This window comes from Excalfactoria chinensis, chromosome 3, assembly GCF_039878825.1.
Source record: "Excalfactoria chinensis isolate bCotChi1 chromosome 3, bCotChi1.hap2, whole genome shotgun sequence".
Lineage (NCBI taxonomy): Eukaryota > Metazoa > Chordata > Aves > Galliformes > Phasianidae > Excalfactoria > Excalfactoria chinensis.
The window spans coordinates 4,751,104-4,772,253 of NC_092827.1; the positions used below are offsets into that span (position 1 = coordinate 4,751,104).

At 53.8% G+C, this 21,150-nt stretch overlaps 2 protein-coding genes across 4 annotated transcripts; one reads left to right on the plus strand and one right to left on the minus strand.

Annotated features, from left to right (window-relative positions):
* The first annotated feature begins 58 nt into the window (after nt 1-58).
* Nucleotides 59-8,182, plus strand: PNOC (prepronociceptin). 3 transcript variants are annotated; one of them, XM_072332301.1, is made up of 5 exons: nt 59-130; nt 2,738-2,873; nt 5,642-5,788; nt 5,864-6,053; nt 7,175-8,182. In XM_072332301.1, the coding sequence occupies exons 2-5, from the start codon at nt 2,754-2,756 to the stop codon at nt 7,222-7,224; spliced, it is 507 nt and encodes a 168-aa protein (XP_072188402.1). In that variant the 5' UTR covers nt 59-130; nt 2,738-2,753; the 3' UTR covers nt 7,225-8,182. The 3 variants fall into 3 exon arrangements, with proteins under 3 accessions (XP_072188402.1, XP_072188400.1, XP_072188401.1); XM_072332299.1 differs by having other exon boundaries at nt 5,642-6,053; XM_072332300.1 differs by lacking the exon at nt 59-130 and adding an exon at nt 373-479 and having other exon boundaries at nt 5,642-6,053.
* Nucleotides 8,183-9,070: 888 nt separating this feature from the next.
* On the minus strand, nt 9,071-20,931 carry ZNF395 (zinc finger protein 395). Its single transcript, XM_072333450.1, has 10 exons — nt 20,793-20,931; nt 17,888-18,095; nt 15,824-15,999; nt 15,357-15,469; nt 14,567-14,802; nt 14,379-14,479; nt 13,210-13,471; nt 12,724-12,816; nt 12,522-12,625; nt 9,071-12,380 (listed from the first exon to the last, which is right to left on the minus strand). Exons 2-10 carry the CDS (start codon nt 18,083-18,085, stop codon nt 12,269-12,271), a joined length of 1,395 nt encoding a protein of 464 aa, XP_072189551.1. The 5' UTR covers nt 18,086-18,095; nt 20,793-20,931; the 3' UTR covers nt 9,071-12,268.
* Nucleotides 20,932-21,150: the final 219 nt, after the last annotated feature.

Here is a 21,150-nt window from a genome sequence, read left to right on the forward strand (position 1 = left end):
TCAGCCCACGTGCTGGGGGCCGGGCGGGAGGTGTGGGGACGGGTGTGCACACCGTCTATATATACCACCGAGGCACCGGCGCCGGAGGAGGCACAGAGCAGAGGAGCCAGCAGCTGACAGCACACTGCAGGTAGGAGATGGGCTTCGGTTTGCAGTGGATCGGGGGGGGGGGGTGGAGGGAATTGGCTTTCTTTTTCTTTTTTTTGCTTTTTTTTTGTTGTTGTTGTTGCTTTTTTATTATTATTATTTGCTGGGTTTTTTAGCCCAAGCATCACCGGCGAGGCTTCTATTCATCCCGTATTCCCATTCCTCAGCAAGGGTTAAAGAGAAATATCTCCCCACAAAGCTAAATGCACGATGCTTGTCCAGGCGAGCACCTGCAAAAAAGTTTCACCTTCCCCCAAATATCCCTTTTTGGACCTAAACTGGACGAGGAACGCAACAGGAGCCCGATGCGCAGTGAGGCAGCGGGGTGGCAGGTGAGACGCAAAGGGTTTGGGGTTTGATCTGGCACAAAGCACCCGGCTTCTGTGCCTCCATCCCTGAGCCGATGGCCTGAAGGGAGAAACCACAGGGTTACTAAACCCCAAATTAGCCCTTTTTGGTGTTTTTCTCTTTTTTTTTGGGAGGGGGGTGATATAAAAGGGATAGGGAACTTCGCAACTTCAGCACCGTGGGATGCGCCGGGAGGTGCCTGGAGCAGGAGGCATCGCTCCCTCCTCTGACAAAGCACAAAAGGGAGGAAAATGGTTGGGTTTTCTTTCTTTTTTTTTTCTCCCCTTTATATTCTTGCCGTCCCCAACAGAAAGCAGCAATGAATGGGGACGGGCGTGGGGAGCAGCCCTCTGCCCAAAGCTTTTACCTCTCAATCGCTCCGTCGCTGCCCCATCTGTGTTGATCATCTCGACGCAGTCTGTAATTTTGGCCAATTATGGCCAATTACCTGATGGAGGGACTCAACAAAAGGAAGCGCTTGTTTTTCCGACGAGCACCGGGGAAGCAGGGGGGGGCTGCTTCCAATCCCCCCCAAGCCACCGGCACAAAGATTTGGGGCACGCTGGCAGCATTGCCTTCCCCTTCGCCTTTTCTTTTTGCTGGTGGCAACTTCACATTATTTTAATGCTGGAGGGGAGTAAGAGGGGAAGTGTTTTACCCGTGCCAGTGGGGGATAGTGTTGGATAATAGCGGGGTTTTGTGCTGGAAGCAGCTTCGTGCCTCCGGATCGGGCCTTGCATTCGTCTGGAAATAGTGGGATTTAGGAGGAAACAGAGCAATCACTGGGGCTGGCTGAGCTCTGGGAACAGTGCTTGTTCCCCACGTGGTGGGACAGACCCTAACCCTAATGAGAACATTCCCAGGGAACGCAGGGTTCAGCATCCCTGAGCTGCCCCGTTTCAGCTGATTTCAGCCCAAAGCTCACACTCTGCAGAAAAAAAACCCAATCAGCCCAAATCGAATGAATGAAAGCGCATCGCAGCAGCACCTGCTGCCCATCCTCCTCCTCCTCCTCTCCTCCCTGGCTATTGATGTCAGAGTCAGACCCTGCTGCTATCTGAACCACAGGCTGCATTTCCACCCAAATCCCTCCTTTTTACCCCAACGCTCCTATTAATGAAGATAATTCGATTTGATACTGGCGTATCCCAGGGCTGTGGGGCTTACAGTAACCTTTTAGATGATGCTGCATCCCTCCATCCCCCCAGTACCAGGCAGGTGCCCCACTTCAGATGGGCTGATTGCATTTTCAGGGGGCATCGATATGCGGTGCCACCCCTCATGCTGGGGCTCGCATCCTGCCTGCCCCATAGCATCTTCCAGTTGGCCATCCAGTAATCCCCCAGGCTCTACGCTCCAGCCCTCCCAGGTATACTGGAACACCTCCTTTGGGGCACTGTGGGGATATTGGGGTTTTGCAGTGGTTTTTTTTTGGGGGGGGGGTGTTGTCCTCTCCCGGGAGCATCCTGCCAATCCTCTGACTCACGCCGCCAGCCAGTTTTAATGAGACTCGGCAAAGATTAAGCCTTAATTCTGGCTCCTTATCAGCTTTCCCTCTAGCAAATGACAAGCAGCTCCGCGGGGCTCTGTGTCACTGAGCTCGAAGGTGACCGTGACACCGTGCATAGTCCCCAGTGCTTCTATCGCAAGATGCCCCCACCCTGGTGGAAAACACGAGCCCTGAGCCCTACCCACAAAAGCAAACCCACCCTCAAATCCCCCCCAGAGTGCCCCAATGTGCTGATGGAGCACAGGTCACAAAGCCATTGCTGTCACTGCTGAGGTCTTCGTTACCCACGATGGGCAAAGCTGGACTTGTGATTCCTGGATGCCCATCAGAATGGTGGCTGAAGACTGGAAATCACGGTTTTAGAAGGAAATGAGGATTTCTGGTCTGCTGGTGGAGCTTGTAGAAGGTTTTTAGACATCTTTCCCATCTCCTTGCCCAGGACATGTTTTGCATGAAGGGTTCAAGGTGCCACCAAGGGCAACTTTGCTGTCCCCGTGTCCTCAGCCTCACTGCTGGCACACAGACATCCTGTTTGGGGACAGCCTGAGACGTGCCACCTCACCACGTCCACCTGCTAAATTAAGCCCTGCTGGTACTCGTGTCATGAGATAGCCTGGGAAAATGGAGCTGGGGGCGGGAGGGAGGCTCATTCCCATTATGGTGAGGGCTGAGCGTTGCTCCAACCCATTTAGGAGTAGTGCTGGGGCTCACAGCTTTTGTCTCTGGCCGCAGCCCCACCGTTGTCACCATGAGGGCCGTGCTTTGGGACCTGCTACTTCTCTGCCTCTTTGCCCGGGCACGGAGTGACTGCCGGGGGGACTGCCTGCGCTGCGACCGCCACTTCTACCACGACGGCTTCGACCTCCTTGTAAGTGCCCCCACACCCCCTGTGGGGTTTGGGGTGCTATAGTGGTAGGGCATGGGTAGCTATGGGGTGGTGATGAGCCTCGAGGGTGCTGCTGTCCTTGTCTCTTCTTTTTGGGCACATCAAGGGGATGGATGCACATGGCCATGGTTGTCATTGCACACCATCAAAGTCTACCAAATTGTCCCCAAATTGGCTTGGGGAGCTGCTGGAAGTGATGGCGACAAGGCTGTGATGGCTATGGGATGGAGCTGACCTAACTGGGGAGGGTCCACGACCTGCAACTTGCCCTCCTGGCAACCCCATTGCATGCCCCTGCCAGAGATGCCAGCAGCCAAAAGGCCACTCAAAACCTGTGTGCCTCATCAGGACCAGCACTGTGCCCCACTGGGGCTGCAGATGTGTGGTGAGATGTAATATTTGGGGCAGGCAGTGATCCGCGGGGCTGCCGAGCCTGTGGGAGACGTGGCGACAGAGGAAATTTCACACTGCAAAGGGATGAATCAGCCCTGCCTGTAATGCTTTCCTTTCCCCTCCGCTGAGCCGTGGCCGGACTCTGGCCAGGAGCATTTCTTTCCTTCCCATTCCCCTCCACCCACAGGGAAGCATTGACCGCCTATTCATTAGCGACACCACAGTGATAAATCATGGCTTACTGTGACAGGGGAAGCCCCTGGGGCTGGGAAATGTCCTAGAACCAGTGGGGATCAGACATTTGGTGGGGATGTCACAACTGACCCAGTATCAGTCCGCTACTGTCACAGTGGGGGCAAGATTTGGGCTGTATCACCCTGCGTTTGGCCCTAAAATTTGAAAGCATCAAATGGAAATGTCCAAGGAGTTTTCCAAGGGCTGCAGAGCTGTGACTTCAGGGTAGGAAGAGGAGAGCCCGCAAAGTGACTGGCATGCCTGCACCATCCAGGAACCAGGTCTTCGAGATGTGGATGATCAGCCTGCATCCTGGTCCCCAGAGCCACTGAGGGGCCGTACTAAGCCAGAGTGGCACCACTAATGTCAACTGAGGTTTGGAAAGAGCCTCACCGGTTTCTTTTTTCACTGAACGTGGAGGAGCATTGGGCAGCGTTTGCTAAGGATGCCCCAAACACCATGAGTTGGCCACATTAGAAGATGTTTCCTTATGAATTAAGGTGATGGGGCGATGGCTGAGGGCCCTGGGATGCTTATGGGTCTGTGTTGTGAATGGGTGATAGGACTGCTGATGGCTTTCAAGACCTGAGTCACCTGGGGACAATTCTTTTTTCTTTTTATCTGAAGAGCCTGTCTGGCATCAGGCATGGACATTGTGTATTTCTGCATGGTTAGATGCTTGAGCTGTAGCTCTTAGATCCTGTGTTGGGATTTACAGGATCTCTCACCCATGGAAGCCAACGAACCCATGGCAAAGAATGGTTCTGCCAATGATTTGCCTTGCAGATGGCCTATCCTGGAAGCTGTGAGATGCACGCCAGCATGTTTCAGACATAGGATTCCCCACGTTGGCATCAAGAGACTCAAAGAACTCACTATGAAGAAAACACTGAGATGGAACCACTGCAGGAAAAGGGAAGAAAAGGCCCCTCTCCTGGAATCTCCAGTTTCTTGGGATATTTATTGAGTTTGGCTCTCCAAGGACCTTCTCCTGGATGGTTTCCCTGGGGTGGTTTCCCAGTTGGCTCTTGGGAAGGGATGGGATGTGGGTGCTGAGGAAATCCAATGACATGGTCAGGTCACTTTTGGTGGCTTTGGAAGGGATGTGGTGACCCTAACAACTGAGGGAAGGGCAAACTCACTCTTAACATCTGGGAAGCCAAGGGCTGGTCGGCCTCACAGCAATCCTGGGGCAGATGGCAGAGAACGTCATCCTGGAGAGCTTTTCCGAGCACACAAATGACAAGAAGGTCACTGGGAGCAGCCAGTGTGGATTTACGAAGAGTAAATCATGCTTAACCAACGTGATCACTCCCTGCAGTGAGACGTCTGGCTTCTTGTGACTTCCATCCTATGGCAGCTCAGCACTGGTGAGACCTCTCTTCATCACTACAGGGACTGGAATGGACTGGAGTGAGAGTACAAGAAACCAGAACAGGAGAGAACATGGTTTCGCTGTGAGGATGGTCACATACTGAGTAATTGTGGTCTTTTGAGATAACTCAGCTCCAACCTACCTGGGGTGCCCATGCTGGAAAAGCTCTCCAGAGGTCCATTCCCACATCCACCATCCCATGGAACCCTTTGGAGTTCATGCCTGGCTGAAGAACCCCGCAGCACCCAGCAGGGGGAGGTGGGACAGGAGGGTGGATGGCAGTGGGGAAGGAGTGTGAGGGATGATGTAGGTTCAGAAGGCAGTTCTCCAGCATCTCCATTACTTCTGTGAGCCTGGGGATGGTTGAAACCCTGAATTTGGGACTGAATGTTGATGGTAAGAATTGATGTGCTCCTGATGCCTTTCTGTGGTGTCTTCCAGCATGTTGGTTGGGCTAGAGGTAGAGAGAAGCCCAACGATCCAAGGGGTGATAGATTAAACTGAAAGAATAAAGGTTTAGATGAGGTACAAGGAACAAATTCTTCACAATGAGGGTGGTGAGGCAATGGAACAGGCTGTGGGTGCTCCATCCCCGGCAGCACCGGAGGCCAGGCTGGACTGGGTTATGGACACCTGGTCTATGGCAGGAGTCCCTGTTGTTGGGACTGGGTGGGACCTCAAAGTCTTTTCTAACCCAAACCACTCTGAGATTCAACGATCTGAAAGCCGTCCCCGTCTCCCCGCACAGGTCTGCATCCTGGAGTGCGAAGGCGAAGCCGTGCCGCGGGCCACCTGGGAGATGTGTGCCACCAGCATCCGATCTGCACCGCGTCCAGGTGCCACTGGTGTCCTCGGTGCCATGGAGCCAGCCGAGGCGGTGGCGAGCCCGCTGCAGGTAAGCGAGCTGCTGCGGCGCCGGGACGCCGAAGACGGAGGTGCTGGGATGGCGCCGGGCGCTTTCCCATCGCAGGACGAGGACATTTCCCGGCGGCTCGGTGGCGGCTTCCCACGGGAGACACGCGGCTCGTGGCCGGCGGCCCGTGGGGTGCAGAAGCGATACGGGGGCTTCATCGGGGTGCGCAAGTCGGCGCGGAAGTGGAACAACCAGAAGAGGTTTAGCGAGTTCCTGAAGCAGTACCTGGGCATGTCGCCCCGCTCCAGTGAGTACGACATGGCCGGCGACCTCAGCGAGCACAACGAGATCTAGCCGGCCCCGCGGCACCGCGCCACGGACACGTGCGCCATGGCCAAAAAAGTCAATCCATTGCCCCAACCCCAAAACCTCCATTAGGAAGGGTTTCTCCAGGAAGCGATGGCTGCTTGTTTTTTTTTATTTTGGCTTTGTTTTCCATTGTATCCTCAGAATACCATAATTTTACGCCCCTCAATCCCCATCCGTCCTTTGCCCCTTCTGCTTTTTTGGTTGGCACGTTTTGCCCAAGAAATGTCAATTTTTCCCCACTGAATGGCGATGCTGGATCTTGGGATGCTCCAGTGCTGTGTTCTCCATTCCCAATGGGTGTGTATTAAAATGGAAGGCAAAAAAATAATGGCTTGGAAACACCAAGCCCCAAGGCTGGGCTGTGAGTCCCTAACCTCAGTGACACCCCAGAAATATCCCTTTGCCATAGGTCACATTGCAATGCTAGGCAAAAGGGTTTCATCCCCAACACCATAAAAGCGTGCAGGATGTTTTGGCCCCCTCCTCCTCCTATTAAAAAAAAGCCACAAAACATCAGAAAGAAAAGGTCAGATAAAACCAAACCTGTTGCTTCTATACATGAGATGAATCTTCCCCAAAAGCATCACATTGGCAAAGCCCAGTGGTGAGTGGGGAGCATCCCCTCGGCCCTAGGAAACGGTGCCGGGATGCTCCGAGCCCCCAACCCCACACTTTTATACCCCTCCCTCCCTTTTTTTTCCCTCTTTTTCCTTTTTTTTTTCCTATTTTTTGTTTGTTTGTTTATTTGGTTGGTTGGTTGGCTTTTATTTTTGCTGCAAAGCATCTCCCTAAAACCAAGGGATTCCTCCCCAGCACTGCAGCCCCCCAGGGCAGAGCATCCCGGGGCAGAGCATCCCAGAGCAGAGCGTCTTAAAGCAGAGCATCCCGGGACTGAGCATCCCGGCCCCCTCTCTTGCACTGCTCTCAGCTGCAATTATTATTATTATTCTTTTTTTTTTTTTTTTTTTTCTTTTTTCAATTTTCAATTATTATTATTATTTTATTATTGTTATTTTTATTTTTTCTGTTTTGTTTTTGTTTTTGTTTTTGTTTTTGTAGCGTTCCGGCACCGCATCCCGGCACCTTCCGCCAGGCACAGGCAAAATTAAACCCTGCTCCTGTCCACCCAAGCAGCCTCCAACCTCTCTCTGACGGACCCCAAAGCGCTTCAGACTCTCACGCGTCCCGAAATCATTTTTCTCCCTTCTCAAGAGCAGCCAACCGGGTGCAATTTAAGCCAGGACGGGAAAGGATGAGGCCATCGCCGGAGCGAGGAGTCGTGGGGTGGGGAATGGGGCAGAGGACTGCGGGGATTAGGGGGGAGGGGGGAGAAAAAAGACAACAAAAAAATAATGGATTTGGGTAAAGTTTGCGCCCTGCTTGGCCATTGGGAACGTCCAACGTGGGAAAAGAGTGATTGAAAACGTTTTGTTTTATTTCCCCTCCCAAGTGGTTTTTGGGCATCTCCTCCCAGCATTGTGTGCCCCCTCGGGGCTCCCCCCAGGATTTTACCCCCAGCATTTGGGGTTTGGTTCCCAAAAAGGGACCAGAGCACGACCCAGCACCCAGGGCTGGGCAGAAAGCACCTGGAAATGGTGTTGGTGTTGTTTATTTTTTCTTTTATTTTCATTTAAAACATATATATATATATATATATAATTATTATTTTGGTAATTACTATTTTTTTGAGTGCTTTCCTTGAGGTTTTCTATGGACTCCGGGGCTGACTTCTTTGCTCAGCATCACAGCGTGTGTTTCCGTCGCGTCTCCCCGGCATGTATCGTGTCCCCGCTGCCGTCCTACCGCCGGAGCCCGGGTCTCACCCTTTGTACAAAACAATAATGGTAATAATGATAACAATAAATACCCCTGCAAAAAGAAAACAAACAAAAACCAAAACAAAAAACCCACCCAACAAAACACAGCAAAAAAAAACCCAACAACTCACCATCACCACCAACAAAACTCAACCCTCTCCCTGTTCTTTTTAATTGTTTCATACGAAGGTTTCTCCATTAAACTTGTACATAGCAAAAGGATTAATAAATTAGTTTACTGTTTCTACGATATCAGTGCGACTGGCGACCGTCACTTGGGACAACGCTTGCCCTGCTGCCATCCCCGGGGCTCAGCTGGGAAAAATAAACAGGTTTCTAGGGGAAAAGATGAGACCTTTTGCACGATTCTCAGCTGAGGTCTCCCCTTGCATGGGCTGCAGCAACGTGGCATTGGGGTTGACCCAGTGTGTGAGTGCCTGGCAGCCCTACAGTCAAAAAGGGATGGAGTGGGGTTGCTAATTGGGGGACTAAAAGAGCATTTCAGAACTTAAGACAGAGAGGGGATGTGCCCCCAAAGCAGCTGGAAATAACCCAACGGGGGCACATCAAGGTCTGTGCTGAGACTGTGTCAGCTCACTGCAGTGATGTCTCCATCCTGCAACATAAGAGGGGACCTCAGGGCTTTCTTCAGTGCCCCCGGGAGCAGATGGCAGGCAGCATTTGTCCCCTGCAGGTGTCACACGATGCCAGCTTCCATTTCTATCATGGCGGGGCTTCAGCTTCACTCCAAAGCTCCCCAATAGAAACACAGGGTTGGAAACGGGCACCGAGGCACCAACCCCCTGCTGTGTGCAGGGTCACCAACCAGCAGCCCAGGCTGCCCAGAGCCACATCCAGCCTGGCCTTGAATGCCTGCAGGGATGGGGCATCCACAGCCTCCTTGGGCAACACACCTTTCCTTGCAGCTTCCAGCTTGCAAACTTGAAGGACCATGCTGCCTTATGTGGAAAACCAACCAAAGGAGGAGGCACCATCGGTGGGCAGACACTGCTACCTAGTGGTGCCACAAGACGTTGTGCCACGGGGATGGAACAGCGCAGGGCACCGAGCGCCTCCACCTCCATGGCAGGGCACAGGGACACGACGGGGCGCAAAGACCAGGCAGAGCAGGTGAACTCTCAGGCAACTTTTCTTTTATTTCTTATAAAATATATTTCATATCGCTGCTGTAAAAATTACATTTCACATTGGCATTGGTTTAAAAATTTTTTCATACTTTTCGGGTATTTTTTTTTTTTTCCTTTTTGTTTTACAATAAAAATAATAATACTTGGAAGACAGCTGAGAAAAAGCTCCAAAACAGAAGATAACGTCCTCCCAGCCTAACCGGGCAGCGGGGTCCTGTGGGAGCACAAGGATGAGCATCCCTGAGCCCTTCCCCGTGCCGCCACCGCCTGTCACCACCCCCAGCATCACCCTATGGCAGCGGGGCACGGTGACAGAGCGGGGTCACCCTGCGCTCAGTTTGGGTGCCAGCGGGGCTGGAAAAGGAGAGCAGCCTCCAATTAGTGCCCAATTAAGAGGTTCCTATTTACATACATACAAACGGCAGGCAGCTGGAGTGGGAGATGGCTCCAAGCTGAGCTTGTAGTCGGGGTCACCCACGGTGGGAGGGGGGTTGGAGTTTGGTGAGACCAAGTGAAGAAATAACAAAGGGATGGGAAAGGGGGGAAAAAAAAGAAACAACGGAGAAATGGGACAACAGCCAACCTGACAAACCATAGAATGGCCTGAGTTGGAAAGGACCACAACGACCATCTGGTTCCAACCCCCTGCTATGTGCAGGGTGGCCAACAGCAGACCAGGCTGCTCAGAGCCACATCCAGCCTGGCCTTGGAAAACCACCACAACGCCTGCAGTCGCTGCAGCAGAAATACAAGGATTTGGGTTTTGTTTTTTTTCCTTTTTAAAGTGTTAAAAAAAAAAAAAGATTAAAAATCCAAAATACTCCCAAAATTGAAATAAAGGAAAAACCAGGAGCAAAAGGACAATTCTGTCCCGTTAAATCCGTACCGCAAAAGCCCTCAGAAAACAAAGCTGTGTGCACCCCTGGGTGAACACCACCAGCACAGCACAGCCCTGCGCAGGGTGGCCCTGGGGCTGGAAGTGCTATTGGCCGCAGAGGGAGGCACCGCACCCCACATCTCTGGGGTCCCACCGTGCGCTCTCACTCCTCAGGCATCCAGCCACTCTTTCCAGAGCCATTCCTATTCTTTTTCATCCTATTTTCAATATAAAAAATCGCTTTGAACAGAAAAAGCAGGACGTTCTTCTCGTTCCCATTAGTGGAAATTCAAGTTGCCATCAGTGGAAACAAAACACGACTGACTACAGAAGGTGGGGGCAGTGCGGATTGTCAGACGCGACACCCTGGTTTGGGGGGGGACATAAGCCCCAGGGGGGTGACACCCCATCATGGCTTGTGGGACATTTCCTGAGCGATGGGGACCCAAACGGGGTCACTGCTTGGGGGTTTAAAAAAACCAAAGGACAAGAAAAGCAGGAAGGGAAAACTTCTGGGTCTGAGTCGTGGGAGCAAAGGCACAAGGTCTGAGGGAACCACAACTAAGCCTTTGGGTTAATCATTATCTCCATACTCTCAGCGACCTGCGCCTTCAGCATCACAGAAACCCGTCTGTGCCGCTGCAGGGACCGGCAGCGAGTTTGGGTGCTGCCAGCTCTGCAATCCAAATGGTAGCAAACGCCCTGGGGGCTCTTTTTTCTTTTTCTTTCTAAATAAAAAATAAAATCCAAGAATAAATTCTTACTTTTGAGCAGTGCAATAACCCCAGCACACAACCCACTGCTACCAGGGGATGCAGAGCGTGAACCTGCAGAGCTGTTCCTGCAATAGACAGCTGTGGGGATGGCTGACGCCAATGGGAGAGAAGGGAAAGGGCTTTCCCAGCATGGCAACCCCAGCAGGGATGTGATCCTGAGCCAGCTGCTCTCCAGGAAAAAAGAAACAAGAGGTTTGAATCAGACCTGCACAGACACACTTGGGATGCATCCTGAGGGAGTTTTGCTGCTGCTTCCTGATTCTGAATCCACTCATTTGGTACCAAAGATCAGGTTTCTGGAACGAGATACTGTTTAGATATAGGTAACTACACAAAGAGGTTGACAAGCACCAGTATTACACGTTTACATCTATGCTGGAGCACCAACGGGGTGTGCATCCATCCAGCAGCAAAACGATGCTCTCCCAGCCACACAATTTACTTTCTGAAGGGAGTTTTTGTCACATCACGGTGCTGAATATCAGCCCAGGCTCGATTCTTGTGCAGGGATCACTCTTGGTTGGGCCTTACGGGCTGCAATTATCAAAAACGCAGCAAAAAAAAGGAAGAAAAAAAAAATATCCAGGACACAGATTTGCTGCCAATGGGGCGTAAAAGCAAATCTTAGGATCGTTTGCCAAACTGGGACCCTACTGTGATGCTGAGGGAAAGCTCTTCCCAGTCCTCCCAGCTGCTGGTGAAATCAGGAAGATCTCCTCCATTTAAAAACAAACAGCATTTGCTCTCAACCTGATTTTGATAGACACAGTGAGGGCCACGACATCATTTCTCATGGAACTAAGCAGAGGTACAAAGCCTAAGAGGAGAAGGAATACCTGTTTTTTTGCTTTCACAGCTCTCAAAGCTTTCCTGATTAAAGAGGCTTTTCCCCCAGATGCCTCCAAAACGGACAAACTGGAAGCAGAGACACGTGCAGGCTCCAGCTGCAGAGCGAGCAAAGAGCACATCCATGAGGCAACGAGGAGAGAAACCCATGTTTGCCGCCAGGAGAACCAGCCCTGCCTTGTGCTTTTAAAGCTGCAATTGTTCCTGATGTCGTCCTCTTCAGGACACAAGGGATTTGCACTTCATAGACAGTGAAGGGACAGGGGAAGCTGCTTCTACACCCTGCCCTGGCTGCACTGCAGCAGCTTGGGAGATCCTAGTGCTGACCTGGGCAATGCAGGGAGCTCTTTGGTCCCCAGATCACCTGTAACATCCCCCCTGAGCGCCGAGCCACGGCTTCCTCCTCCCAGCCCCAGTTTTTAAACTGTACGAACGGGAGATATTCTTCATATGGAAAAAACAAAAACAGATTTGGGGGAAAAATAAAGTGTTAAAAAACAAAAGGAAACAAAACTGAAAAGAGAAAACCCAGCTGATGTACAATACGCAGGAGGAGGAATTTACACGCAGCTCTGGAGGGCTCTTCTGGAGTCCCAGGAGGTGCCTCCAAGGTCCCTGGGTGCAGCAGTGAGGGACTCCAGTGCTCCTTGTGCAGGAGCAGGGAGGGAGGTGGCACTGCAGGGCCATGCTCAGTCCAGGAAGCGCTGACAGGCTTTTTTCCACCGGCATGCTGTGCACCACTGGTCCCGGTGCTCGATGCCGTACACCTTACGGCACTTCTTGGCTTCACCACGAACTTTCCTGTAAAGAAATAGAGAATGTATCCAATATTGCCAAGTTTCGGAGGTTTGTGTCTCTGCTGCACCTTGAGCATCACTGGGTTGACGTGCAGGAATGCATCCCCTCTTGCTCAGGGTGCGCTTTGCACAGTGAGAGCCTCACCTGGTGCCAAGGGGCACGCGGGGCGGCGAGGCGACGATCAGGTGGGACTTGAGCATCGGCGTGGGAGGTTGGGGTTCACTGAAGCTGAGCGACCGGCTCCGCACCTGCGGGGATATTGAGGGCCATGAGGGATAAGGATGTTTACAGCCAGGAGGGAGCCTGGGAACTCCCAAAGGCTCAAGGAGAAAGGATGAGGACTCACCGGTGACAGGGATGGGAGAGTCGAGGTGGCAGTGGCCCAGCTGATGCTGGTGAAGATGTGTGGGGACACTGGAATCTGGATGGAGGGTAACGCCTGTGGGGGGAGATGGGGAAGAAGGCGGTCAGTGTTAGCCCTCGTGGGTCCTGTTCCCATGTGCCCACAGGCCACCTCCTCCCTGCAAAGACCAGCTTGAGGCACCCTGAAGTGCCTCCCTTGTGGTGAGGAAGGAATCCCCCGTGCAATCCCTCCTCCAAGTGGTGCTGGAGGGCCAATGTGGCAGGGGACAGGGGACAGGGACTGCAGCTGGGGCGTCTCCAGGTTCACTGAGGCGTGGGATCTGGCATGGCCACATTCCATCCCCGGCTATCTGAGGCTGAAGGGTGTGTTGCATACCACTGCCACGTAACTGCAGGCAAGCCTCAGTCATCAGGCAGCCCCTGAACCCCTGCTCAGCTGCAAAGAGAGCAGGAGGTGGCACCAGCTCACCTGGTAGGCGTGATCAGCCTGGATGTGCCAGAAGGAACTGGGTGCAGACTGACTGAGTGCGCTGCTGGCCAGAGCGGGCTCCAGCACCGGTGGCTCCACCAGCAAAGCCTCTGGCTTGGCCAGGGCTTGCTGGATGATGATGGGGGCAGACACAGATGTAGGGCTGGTGTTGGTTGTCTCTTGTGCGGGGTCTTCCTTCACCTGCACTTCAGTGTAGTAGAAATCCTCTTCCCGCTTCCGCTGGTCAGAGTCGGCGCTGTCTCTGCCAGGGAGAGAAAGGGGAAAAGACTGAATATGCAGCTCCTGTCCCAGGCAAGGGAGGTTTCCAGTTTTGGAGCTCTCACACTGTAAAGCATCGTGTTGGCTGTGATCAGAATGGCCTCTACTTCTGTTTAGAGCACTTAGTACTTTGAAGGAAGATCAACACATCTTTCAGCACCTCCAGAAACTCTGGCAGGGTGACCAGGCACTGTTCAAAGCCTCCTGCTTTCTCACTGAGCTCATCTAGCATGGCTGCAGACAAGTTCTGAGGTTCACTGATCAAGAAAAAGCATACAGGATCTGACTGTTTTCCCACTATGATTATCTGGCACTGGATGGCAGTCCAGCGCTGCCCACTGTAGCAAAGCCCTTCCAATGTCATCTCTCCTGAAGCATCTGAACAATTACAGAGCCATAAATGTTGGAAAAAAACTTCTAAGATCAGCAAGTCCAAATCATCAAGGCAGAAGGAAAAAAATGCATATAAGAAAACATGTACAAAAGCACAAGCAAAGGGAGACTCGGGTGAGAACTGTGATAGGGCCACAAAAGACAGCAGCAAAGCAGCTCCCCGTACCCTAACTTGGTACCTAACGCAGACCTGAGCTAGGCAGATTAGCCCCAAGCACTCCAAGCTCTTGTCTGTGAAAATTTCCAGTCCTGAAGTTCAAGCACAACCCCACAGATCCTCTGCAAAGCCCAGGGCTCCCTTGTTGCAAGGTAGGGACAGATGACAGCAGTTCTAGTGGCTGGAAACAAGTGAGCTCAGTGCATTGGAACCAGGACATCTCTGATATTGAGGCTATTTGCTGAAGGAAGGGGAACTACTGGCTGCCAGCATGTTCAGCACAAGGGTGCAGGGATTTCATTGTTCAGCTGGGGCTGAGGAGGTAAAACTTGTGCCTTACCCGAGGTGCTGGGTCTTCACGTGCCGCTTGATGCCAACGATGGAGCGCAAGACTTTGCCGCAGTTTGGCCACAGGCACTTGTACATCACCTTCACTGAGTTCTGGAGGGGGAGACAGCCTGTGTCACCATCTGCACAGTGGCAAGGTCCCCTGCAGGGCCACACCTATGGTGCTGGGGTCCCCAGTACCTTTCTCTTCCGCGGAGCCGGCTCGTCGAGGAGAAAGGGATCGGAGTCAGTCTCGAAGCCATCGTCTGCTGGCGGGGAGCTGAGCGCCTCGCTGGAGTGTTTGGGGCTGCCCTCGGGATGTGGGGGAGATGGGGTGGAGATGTCACTGCCCCCACTCCAGTGCCCGCTGGTGGTGCTGCTGCCGCTGTCTGAGACGTCGCCGCTCTCCTTCCAGGGATCACAGGCTGCCCGTGATGCTGAATACAGGGAACATGCAGCCACTGTCACCACAGGGTGGTGAGACCAGCCCCGAGGCTGAATAAAACTAAAGCAGCAGCTTGCTGCTAGTTTTTAATGTTTTATGTGAAGTCTTTGCACCTCTGCTCAGTGCCAGGTCCCAGTTTTAATCCCATTTCCCCATAAGCACAACCCTGCAGGGGACAGCCAGCACTGGGGCACGCACATTTCCCACGGCTTCCAGCTGCTATTTTTATCCCTTCAGCTCCATTTGACTCCTTGGGAATGAAAGAGTCTCTAAAAAAAGGAGCAGACAGGCGGTGCTCCCCAGCCCGGGGCTCCCTGCCCCCCCAGGAGGGTGACAGACGGCAGGGTCACCCCAGTGGCACAATCCCAAGCATCAACAATGGGCTCATCCAGAAACCAGCGCTGCTCCTGTTCACCTCCACCCCAACACAACCTGTGCCCAAGCAAAGCACCAGCAAAAAGGTCCCCCCCCAGCATCCATATTTCTCTGCATCCCCTCTTCTTTTCCCCTGGATGTGGCTATCTTTATTTTTCAGTGCACACTCACAGGTGATGCCACTTTCGCTGGCAGGAGGGCTCTGCACCACAGGGCTGCAGGAGAGGCTCGTCAGCACCATGGCTGCAACCATCTCGTCCATCTCCACAGCTGCATCAGCTTTCCTGTGTTGTAGATGGAGAATGCACGGAGGAAAAAAGCAAAGACGTCCCATTAAAAGCAGGAAAGCCACCGCACAGAAAGGTGGTGCATCCCACAGAGGCAACGTGGTTCCCACCACCCTCTTGCACTCTTTAAGTCTTCAGGTAAGATGTTGTGGGTTTTTTTTTTCCCCCCTAAAGCAGCATTTGCAGAACATAAATCCCCTTAATCCTGAATGCAGCCGTTCCCTGGATAACCCATGCTCTGGTAAGGAGGAGATATCCCCACTGCCTCACTCTGTCAGCATAAAATCAAGCATAAGCACTGCAAGAGCCCCTTCCCATCCTGCCAAGATACAACCAGCCCCAGGCACCAACCTCTTGGGGACGTCAATGCTGTCGGACACAGATCTCTGCAGCGCCTCAGGCACATCCTGCATCCTCCAGCACGTGTGCAAGCTCTGCTCTGGCTGCAGCACCTTCACTTTGTCGCTGGGTGGGTTGTGCTGCTCTACCAGCCCTGTGCACTCCTGCCCGTTGTAGGTGACAAGAACCTGAAAAACAGCCAAGGGGAGCATTATTGGTGCTGTGTCCTGATGCACAACGTTACTGCTCAGGTCCTTCTTCTGCAGCAGGGGGATACTGCGGGGTATTTGGGAGATGAAGGCCGTCCCAAAGCTGTCCCAGCACACCAGTGGGGTGACAGCATTCACCCCAACCCCACTGCTGAGGTCTGCCCTTGAAGCATGCTCCCCAACTCCGGCAATTGCAGGTTCAGCTGCTTCTCTGAGCGTTGTGACTTTTGGATGGACCTTTCTCCAATGAATCTGTCTGCTTTTACTTTGCCTGCATGTCATCTTGCAGCAAGGATGCCCACTATTGTTACACCCCCTGAGAAAGCACACAGATGAGAGGGTGAAAAGCCAGAGGAGAACAGAAGTCTCCTGGGCACAGTGATCATAAAGTCACATCCCAGTTCCTCCCATCACAGGAGGAGGCATTCAAACCTCACCTGCTCGTCTCTTGCAGTGTCTCCCTTGCTCCTGTGGGCTGTCTTCCAGCACTACCACCCATGAGCCTATTTCTGTTAATGGAAATGTATCTGTGTCCAAAGACGTTACATGTGTCTCCAGCTATTTATAGGCACAGGAGCATCTCTTTATGGAAATGCTGTGGGTATCGTATGAAGAAGCTGACATGGGACGGACACAGGCATCCATGCACTGAGCAAGGAAAAGCACATGGGACCATCCCAGGTGAGACATGTAGCAGAAAGAATGAGGTGGAAAAAGCCACAGCTGCTGGACCAAAGCTAAAAGAGCGAGTGCCAGATCAGTCTGATCTCACTCACAGCTTCCTAAATCCATATCCCTTATCCAACGCTCCCCAAAAACAAGAAGCAAGGCTTCTCTCTGAACACCATCCACCCCTGTGAGCAAGGCACTGCACAGGGAAGTGGCATCTCCCTTTGACACCAACCCCAGCTGTGTTGCACACGCTACTTTTAAGTCATTTCCAGCAGCAAAGCAAGTGAGCAGAATCCTCTGCGTTGGAGCACATAGGAGAAAACAGCTCTCACTGTCCTGTGGCTTGTAAACACAGGGCAGGAGGAATCTGCCCTTCCCGCAGCACGGTGCTGGGCACAGGAGGAGCCAGAAAAGTGAACAGGGCCCTTATTTACACGGCCTTTCACAAGCTCTGCCCTTAGCAACTTTTACAGCTCTGCAGGTAGAAGCCAAGAACAAGCGCTGCTCCCCACCCCAGGCAGTACAAGGCCAAAGGACCAGACAGGCATCCTGGGGGGATCCACAGCACCCCAGTCCTTCCCTAAGAGCTGCTTCACTGGGTAGGTCTGTGCCACCAACCATGCCCAAGTGGGGTTTCAAGTGCCCTTACCCACGGACCCTCAACTGGGGTGGAAAAGCTCTGAGGCTCAAGCAGGTGTCATGGGGCTTAACACCTCCATAGCAAAGCTGGGGTGCTCCTTGGCATGCTGATATCACCATGGGTGATGGGACAAGCCCATGGAAGAGAAATCCACCGGGAGACACTTTATATGAAAACCATACAGCCTCAAATGACTTCCAGGCAGGATGTGGCTCTGAGCAGCCTGGTCTGGTAGCTGGCAGCCCTGCCTGTGGCAGGGGGGATTGAAACTAGATGATCATTAAGGTCCTTTTCAACCCAGGCCGTTCTATGATTCTATGACAAGGGAACACAACTGGGAAGTGTCTGGCCTTCTCTGGACATTCACTTTTGGCTGGGATCCGAGGTAAGAGAGAGATCTCTGCTCGAGGCAATACGTTCCAAACCCAACACCAACGCCCATCGGCAGCTCTCCCTAATGACAGCTCCCCCTTAAAGCTGCAATTAGGAGGAGCTCCAGGAGTTTTCTCCCCCTGCCAACACACACAGCCCACATCCAAAAGCCTCCATACGTACTTGTTGCTGGTTGTTGGGGCTGGGGAATCTCGGTGCCCTGCTGCTCTCCTCTGCAAGCTGCGGGCAGGACAAGTCGTCTGGCAGCACCGTGTGGATCTGGGGAGCTGCCAGGACCCCATCAGCCAAAGCACCGGGGGCAGAGACACGGGTACCGAGCAGGGAGCGCTTCCCCAGGCGCCTGGACAGCACGCTCGCCATCACGGCCACGCTGTGGGTGACAAAGAGACGATGACATTACCACCAGCGCAGGATTGCAATGCTCAACCAGCAGGGTCAGCCACATCAGGCACATGGGGATGGTGGCATCGCTCCCCCTGTCCTATGGCTCTCATCTTCTCGTGGTGTCTCCATGAGAAAGACACAGCATGGAGACTGGGGACAACCCCCTATAGCATCACACTGCTTTCTGCCCCCATATCTCTACTTATGGGGGATACAATCACACCCCAACCCCAACTCGAGCCTGAGCTGCTTCTGTCCTTGGCACCCAGGGAGACCTCACTGTGGCCTTCCAGTACTTGAAGGGAGCATATAAAGAGGAGAGGGAACGGCTGTTTGTGAGGGTGGACAGTGATAGGACAAGGGGGAATGGTGTTAAACTGAGACAGGGGAGGTTGAAGTTGGATCTTAGGAGGAGGTTTTTCCTCCCAGAGGGTGGTGACGCACTGGAACAGGTTGCCCAAGGAGGCTGTGGATGCCCCATCCCTGCAGGCATTCAAGGCCAGGCCGGATGTGGCTCTGGGCAGCCTGGGCTGCTGGTTGGTGACCCTGCACATAGCAGGGGGTTGGAACTGGATGATCCTTGTGGTCCTTTTCAACCCAGGCCATTCTATGATTCCCTTGAGAATCCTGGGATCACATCTGCTCCCAGCAGACCTTTGAAGGCCAGATCCCATTTCGGTGCTCCAAAAAGCACAAAGCAAAGCAAGGAGAGCAGGCTCTGCATTCACTGCCGCCGGAGCTGCCCCGAGTCCTCCCAGCTGTTTGCAATCATGCACTGCAGGGGTCAGCGCCGGCACCGCTCCCAAATTCTGTCTCTCTCTTCCACGCCGGCTGCGCATTTTGCAGTTTCCAGCTCCGTGCACCGCAGCAAAGCAAAGGGGAAAGGAGGCACTTTGCACGCGTCGTTTGGCAAACAAGGGAAGCTTCGTTTAGCCAGAGGGAAAGGTCTGGGGCAGCAAAGCCCTGGCGCTGCTTGCTTCGGGTTTGCAGGAAAACTGCAGGAAAGGTTGCTGCTCCATGCATGCATCCGCGTGTATGTGCATAAGCACAGTGTGCATGCACGTGCACTGTGCATGTGCATGCATGCATGGCAATTCCAGCACAGCCCAGTTTCCATACAAAAAAAGCAAAAAAGAAAACCCAAACAGACACCAATTTGGGTCCTTCAAACACAGCTGAGCTCCTGCCACTGATCAGCAAAGCAGACCATCAGATCCATCCTTTAAGAGCCTCGAAGCGTCGCAGTAAGCGATAATAAAACCCAACTTTTCCAGCCTGCTTCCAAAAGCCCCCTCTGAGCTCAGAGCTCTCTGACAAACCACAGCACAACAAACAGGGGCGGGATGATCTGCACGGAGCAACAAGACCTGCAAAGTTTGGGGTTTTGTTTAAAGCAATAAAGCTCCCGAGAGAGGGAAGGCGACGGTTTGGTGCAGCGCCAGGACGTGCAGCAAAAAAACCCATAAAGCAACTCCGGCCAGGACAGCAAATTCCTCCTCCTTCTCCAACCCTTTGCAAAAGTAAACTAAGCGCGTGGGGAGCTCGGCAGGGCAGCGGTGCTGTGTGGGGTGATTCCCGAGGAAAACACTTTCGGAAGAGGCCTAAAAATGCACTTTCCGGCGCTGGGAGGAGCGCAGAACGGCTTCCCCCGGGAAAGGGCCCCCGGGCTGGCGCTGCAGGGAGCCCGGCCCTGCGGGAAGGCGGCCAGGAAGGAAAAGGCGGCAGCGACCGAGCGCAATTTGAAGCGTCGTTGCAAGCAGCGGGACGTGGGTGCAGCGGGAGAGGCGTGCAAGGGTGTGCAAGGCAGCGGGCGTATGGGCATGCATGCGCGCGGTCATGCATACATGTGCAGGTGTGTACAAGCGTGCAAGGCACGCGTGCAAAATGGCATTGCCCAGGGCAGGCGGTGTGTGCCCAGGCCTGCAAAGGAGGGAGGCACCGGGCGGGGCACGTGTGCGTGGGGCGGGGGGAACACGAGTTGGGGGGGAGCTTGCAATGCAAAGGGAGGGGGCGTGCATGCAATGCGGTGCGCGCAGTGCAAAGAGGGGGTGCGCACAGTGCAATGGGGGGGTGTGCACGGTGCAAAGAGGGGGTGTGCACATTGCAAAGAGGGGGTGCGCACAGTGCAAAGAGGGGGTGTACACATTGCAAAGAGGGGGTGCGCACAGTGCAATGGGGGGGTGCGCACAGTGCAATGGGGGGGTGCGCACAGTGCAAAGAGGGGGTGCATGCAATGCCTGCGGGCGGAGAGGGGGTTGCAGCGCGGGCTCGAAGCGGTTTGTCAGCCGGGGGGAGGGGTTGGCTTGGAGGGCTTGGAGGTTCCCCCGGTGTCGCAGAGCGGGCGGGAAGCGGCAGCCGGCCCCGCTATACCCCCCCCCGCCCCCCGGCTCTGTACCCCGGCGGAGCTCCCCGAGCCCCCTCCTCACCCCGGCCGCCCCTCCTCACGTACGCGGCCACCGGCGGGGCCTGGAGGGGAGGCGCGGCCCGGCCGGGCGGGAACCGCCGCTCCCGCCCCCTCCTGGCATATATATCTATTTTTTTTTCCATTTTATTTTTATTCTTCTTTTTTTCCCCCCTTTCCTTCCTTCCTTCCATTCTCTCCCCACGTCGTTTCCCCACCCCCCGCTCTCTCTCTCTCTCCCCCTTTCACAATACGGCCGCCCCGCTCTACCCCGTTACTCACGGCGTCCCGGGGCCGTTCCTCGCGCTTCGCCGCCGGCCGGGTTAAAGCTCCCGGGGCCGGGCTGGTGTAAACAACCTCCCCACATGCTCGGCCCCTTCCTGCGCATTGGCTCCGCCGCGGCCTTTCCATGCACGCCCCCGCCGGGGCTGCGCTGCCCGGGGGAAGGAAGGAAGGGAGGAGGGAGCGGCTCTCCTTCTTTTTGCTCCCTTTTCTCTCTTCCCGTCCCGGCTGTTCCTCCCTGAGCTTCCAAAGGTTCCCGTGTTGTGAATGTCTATGGGAGTTTTGCCCCTTCAGATCTCGCTTGGGGGCACCACGGAGGGTGGGGGGCGTTTTTACACCCTTATAACGGAGGGAGATG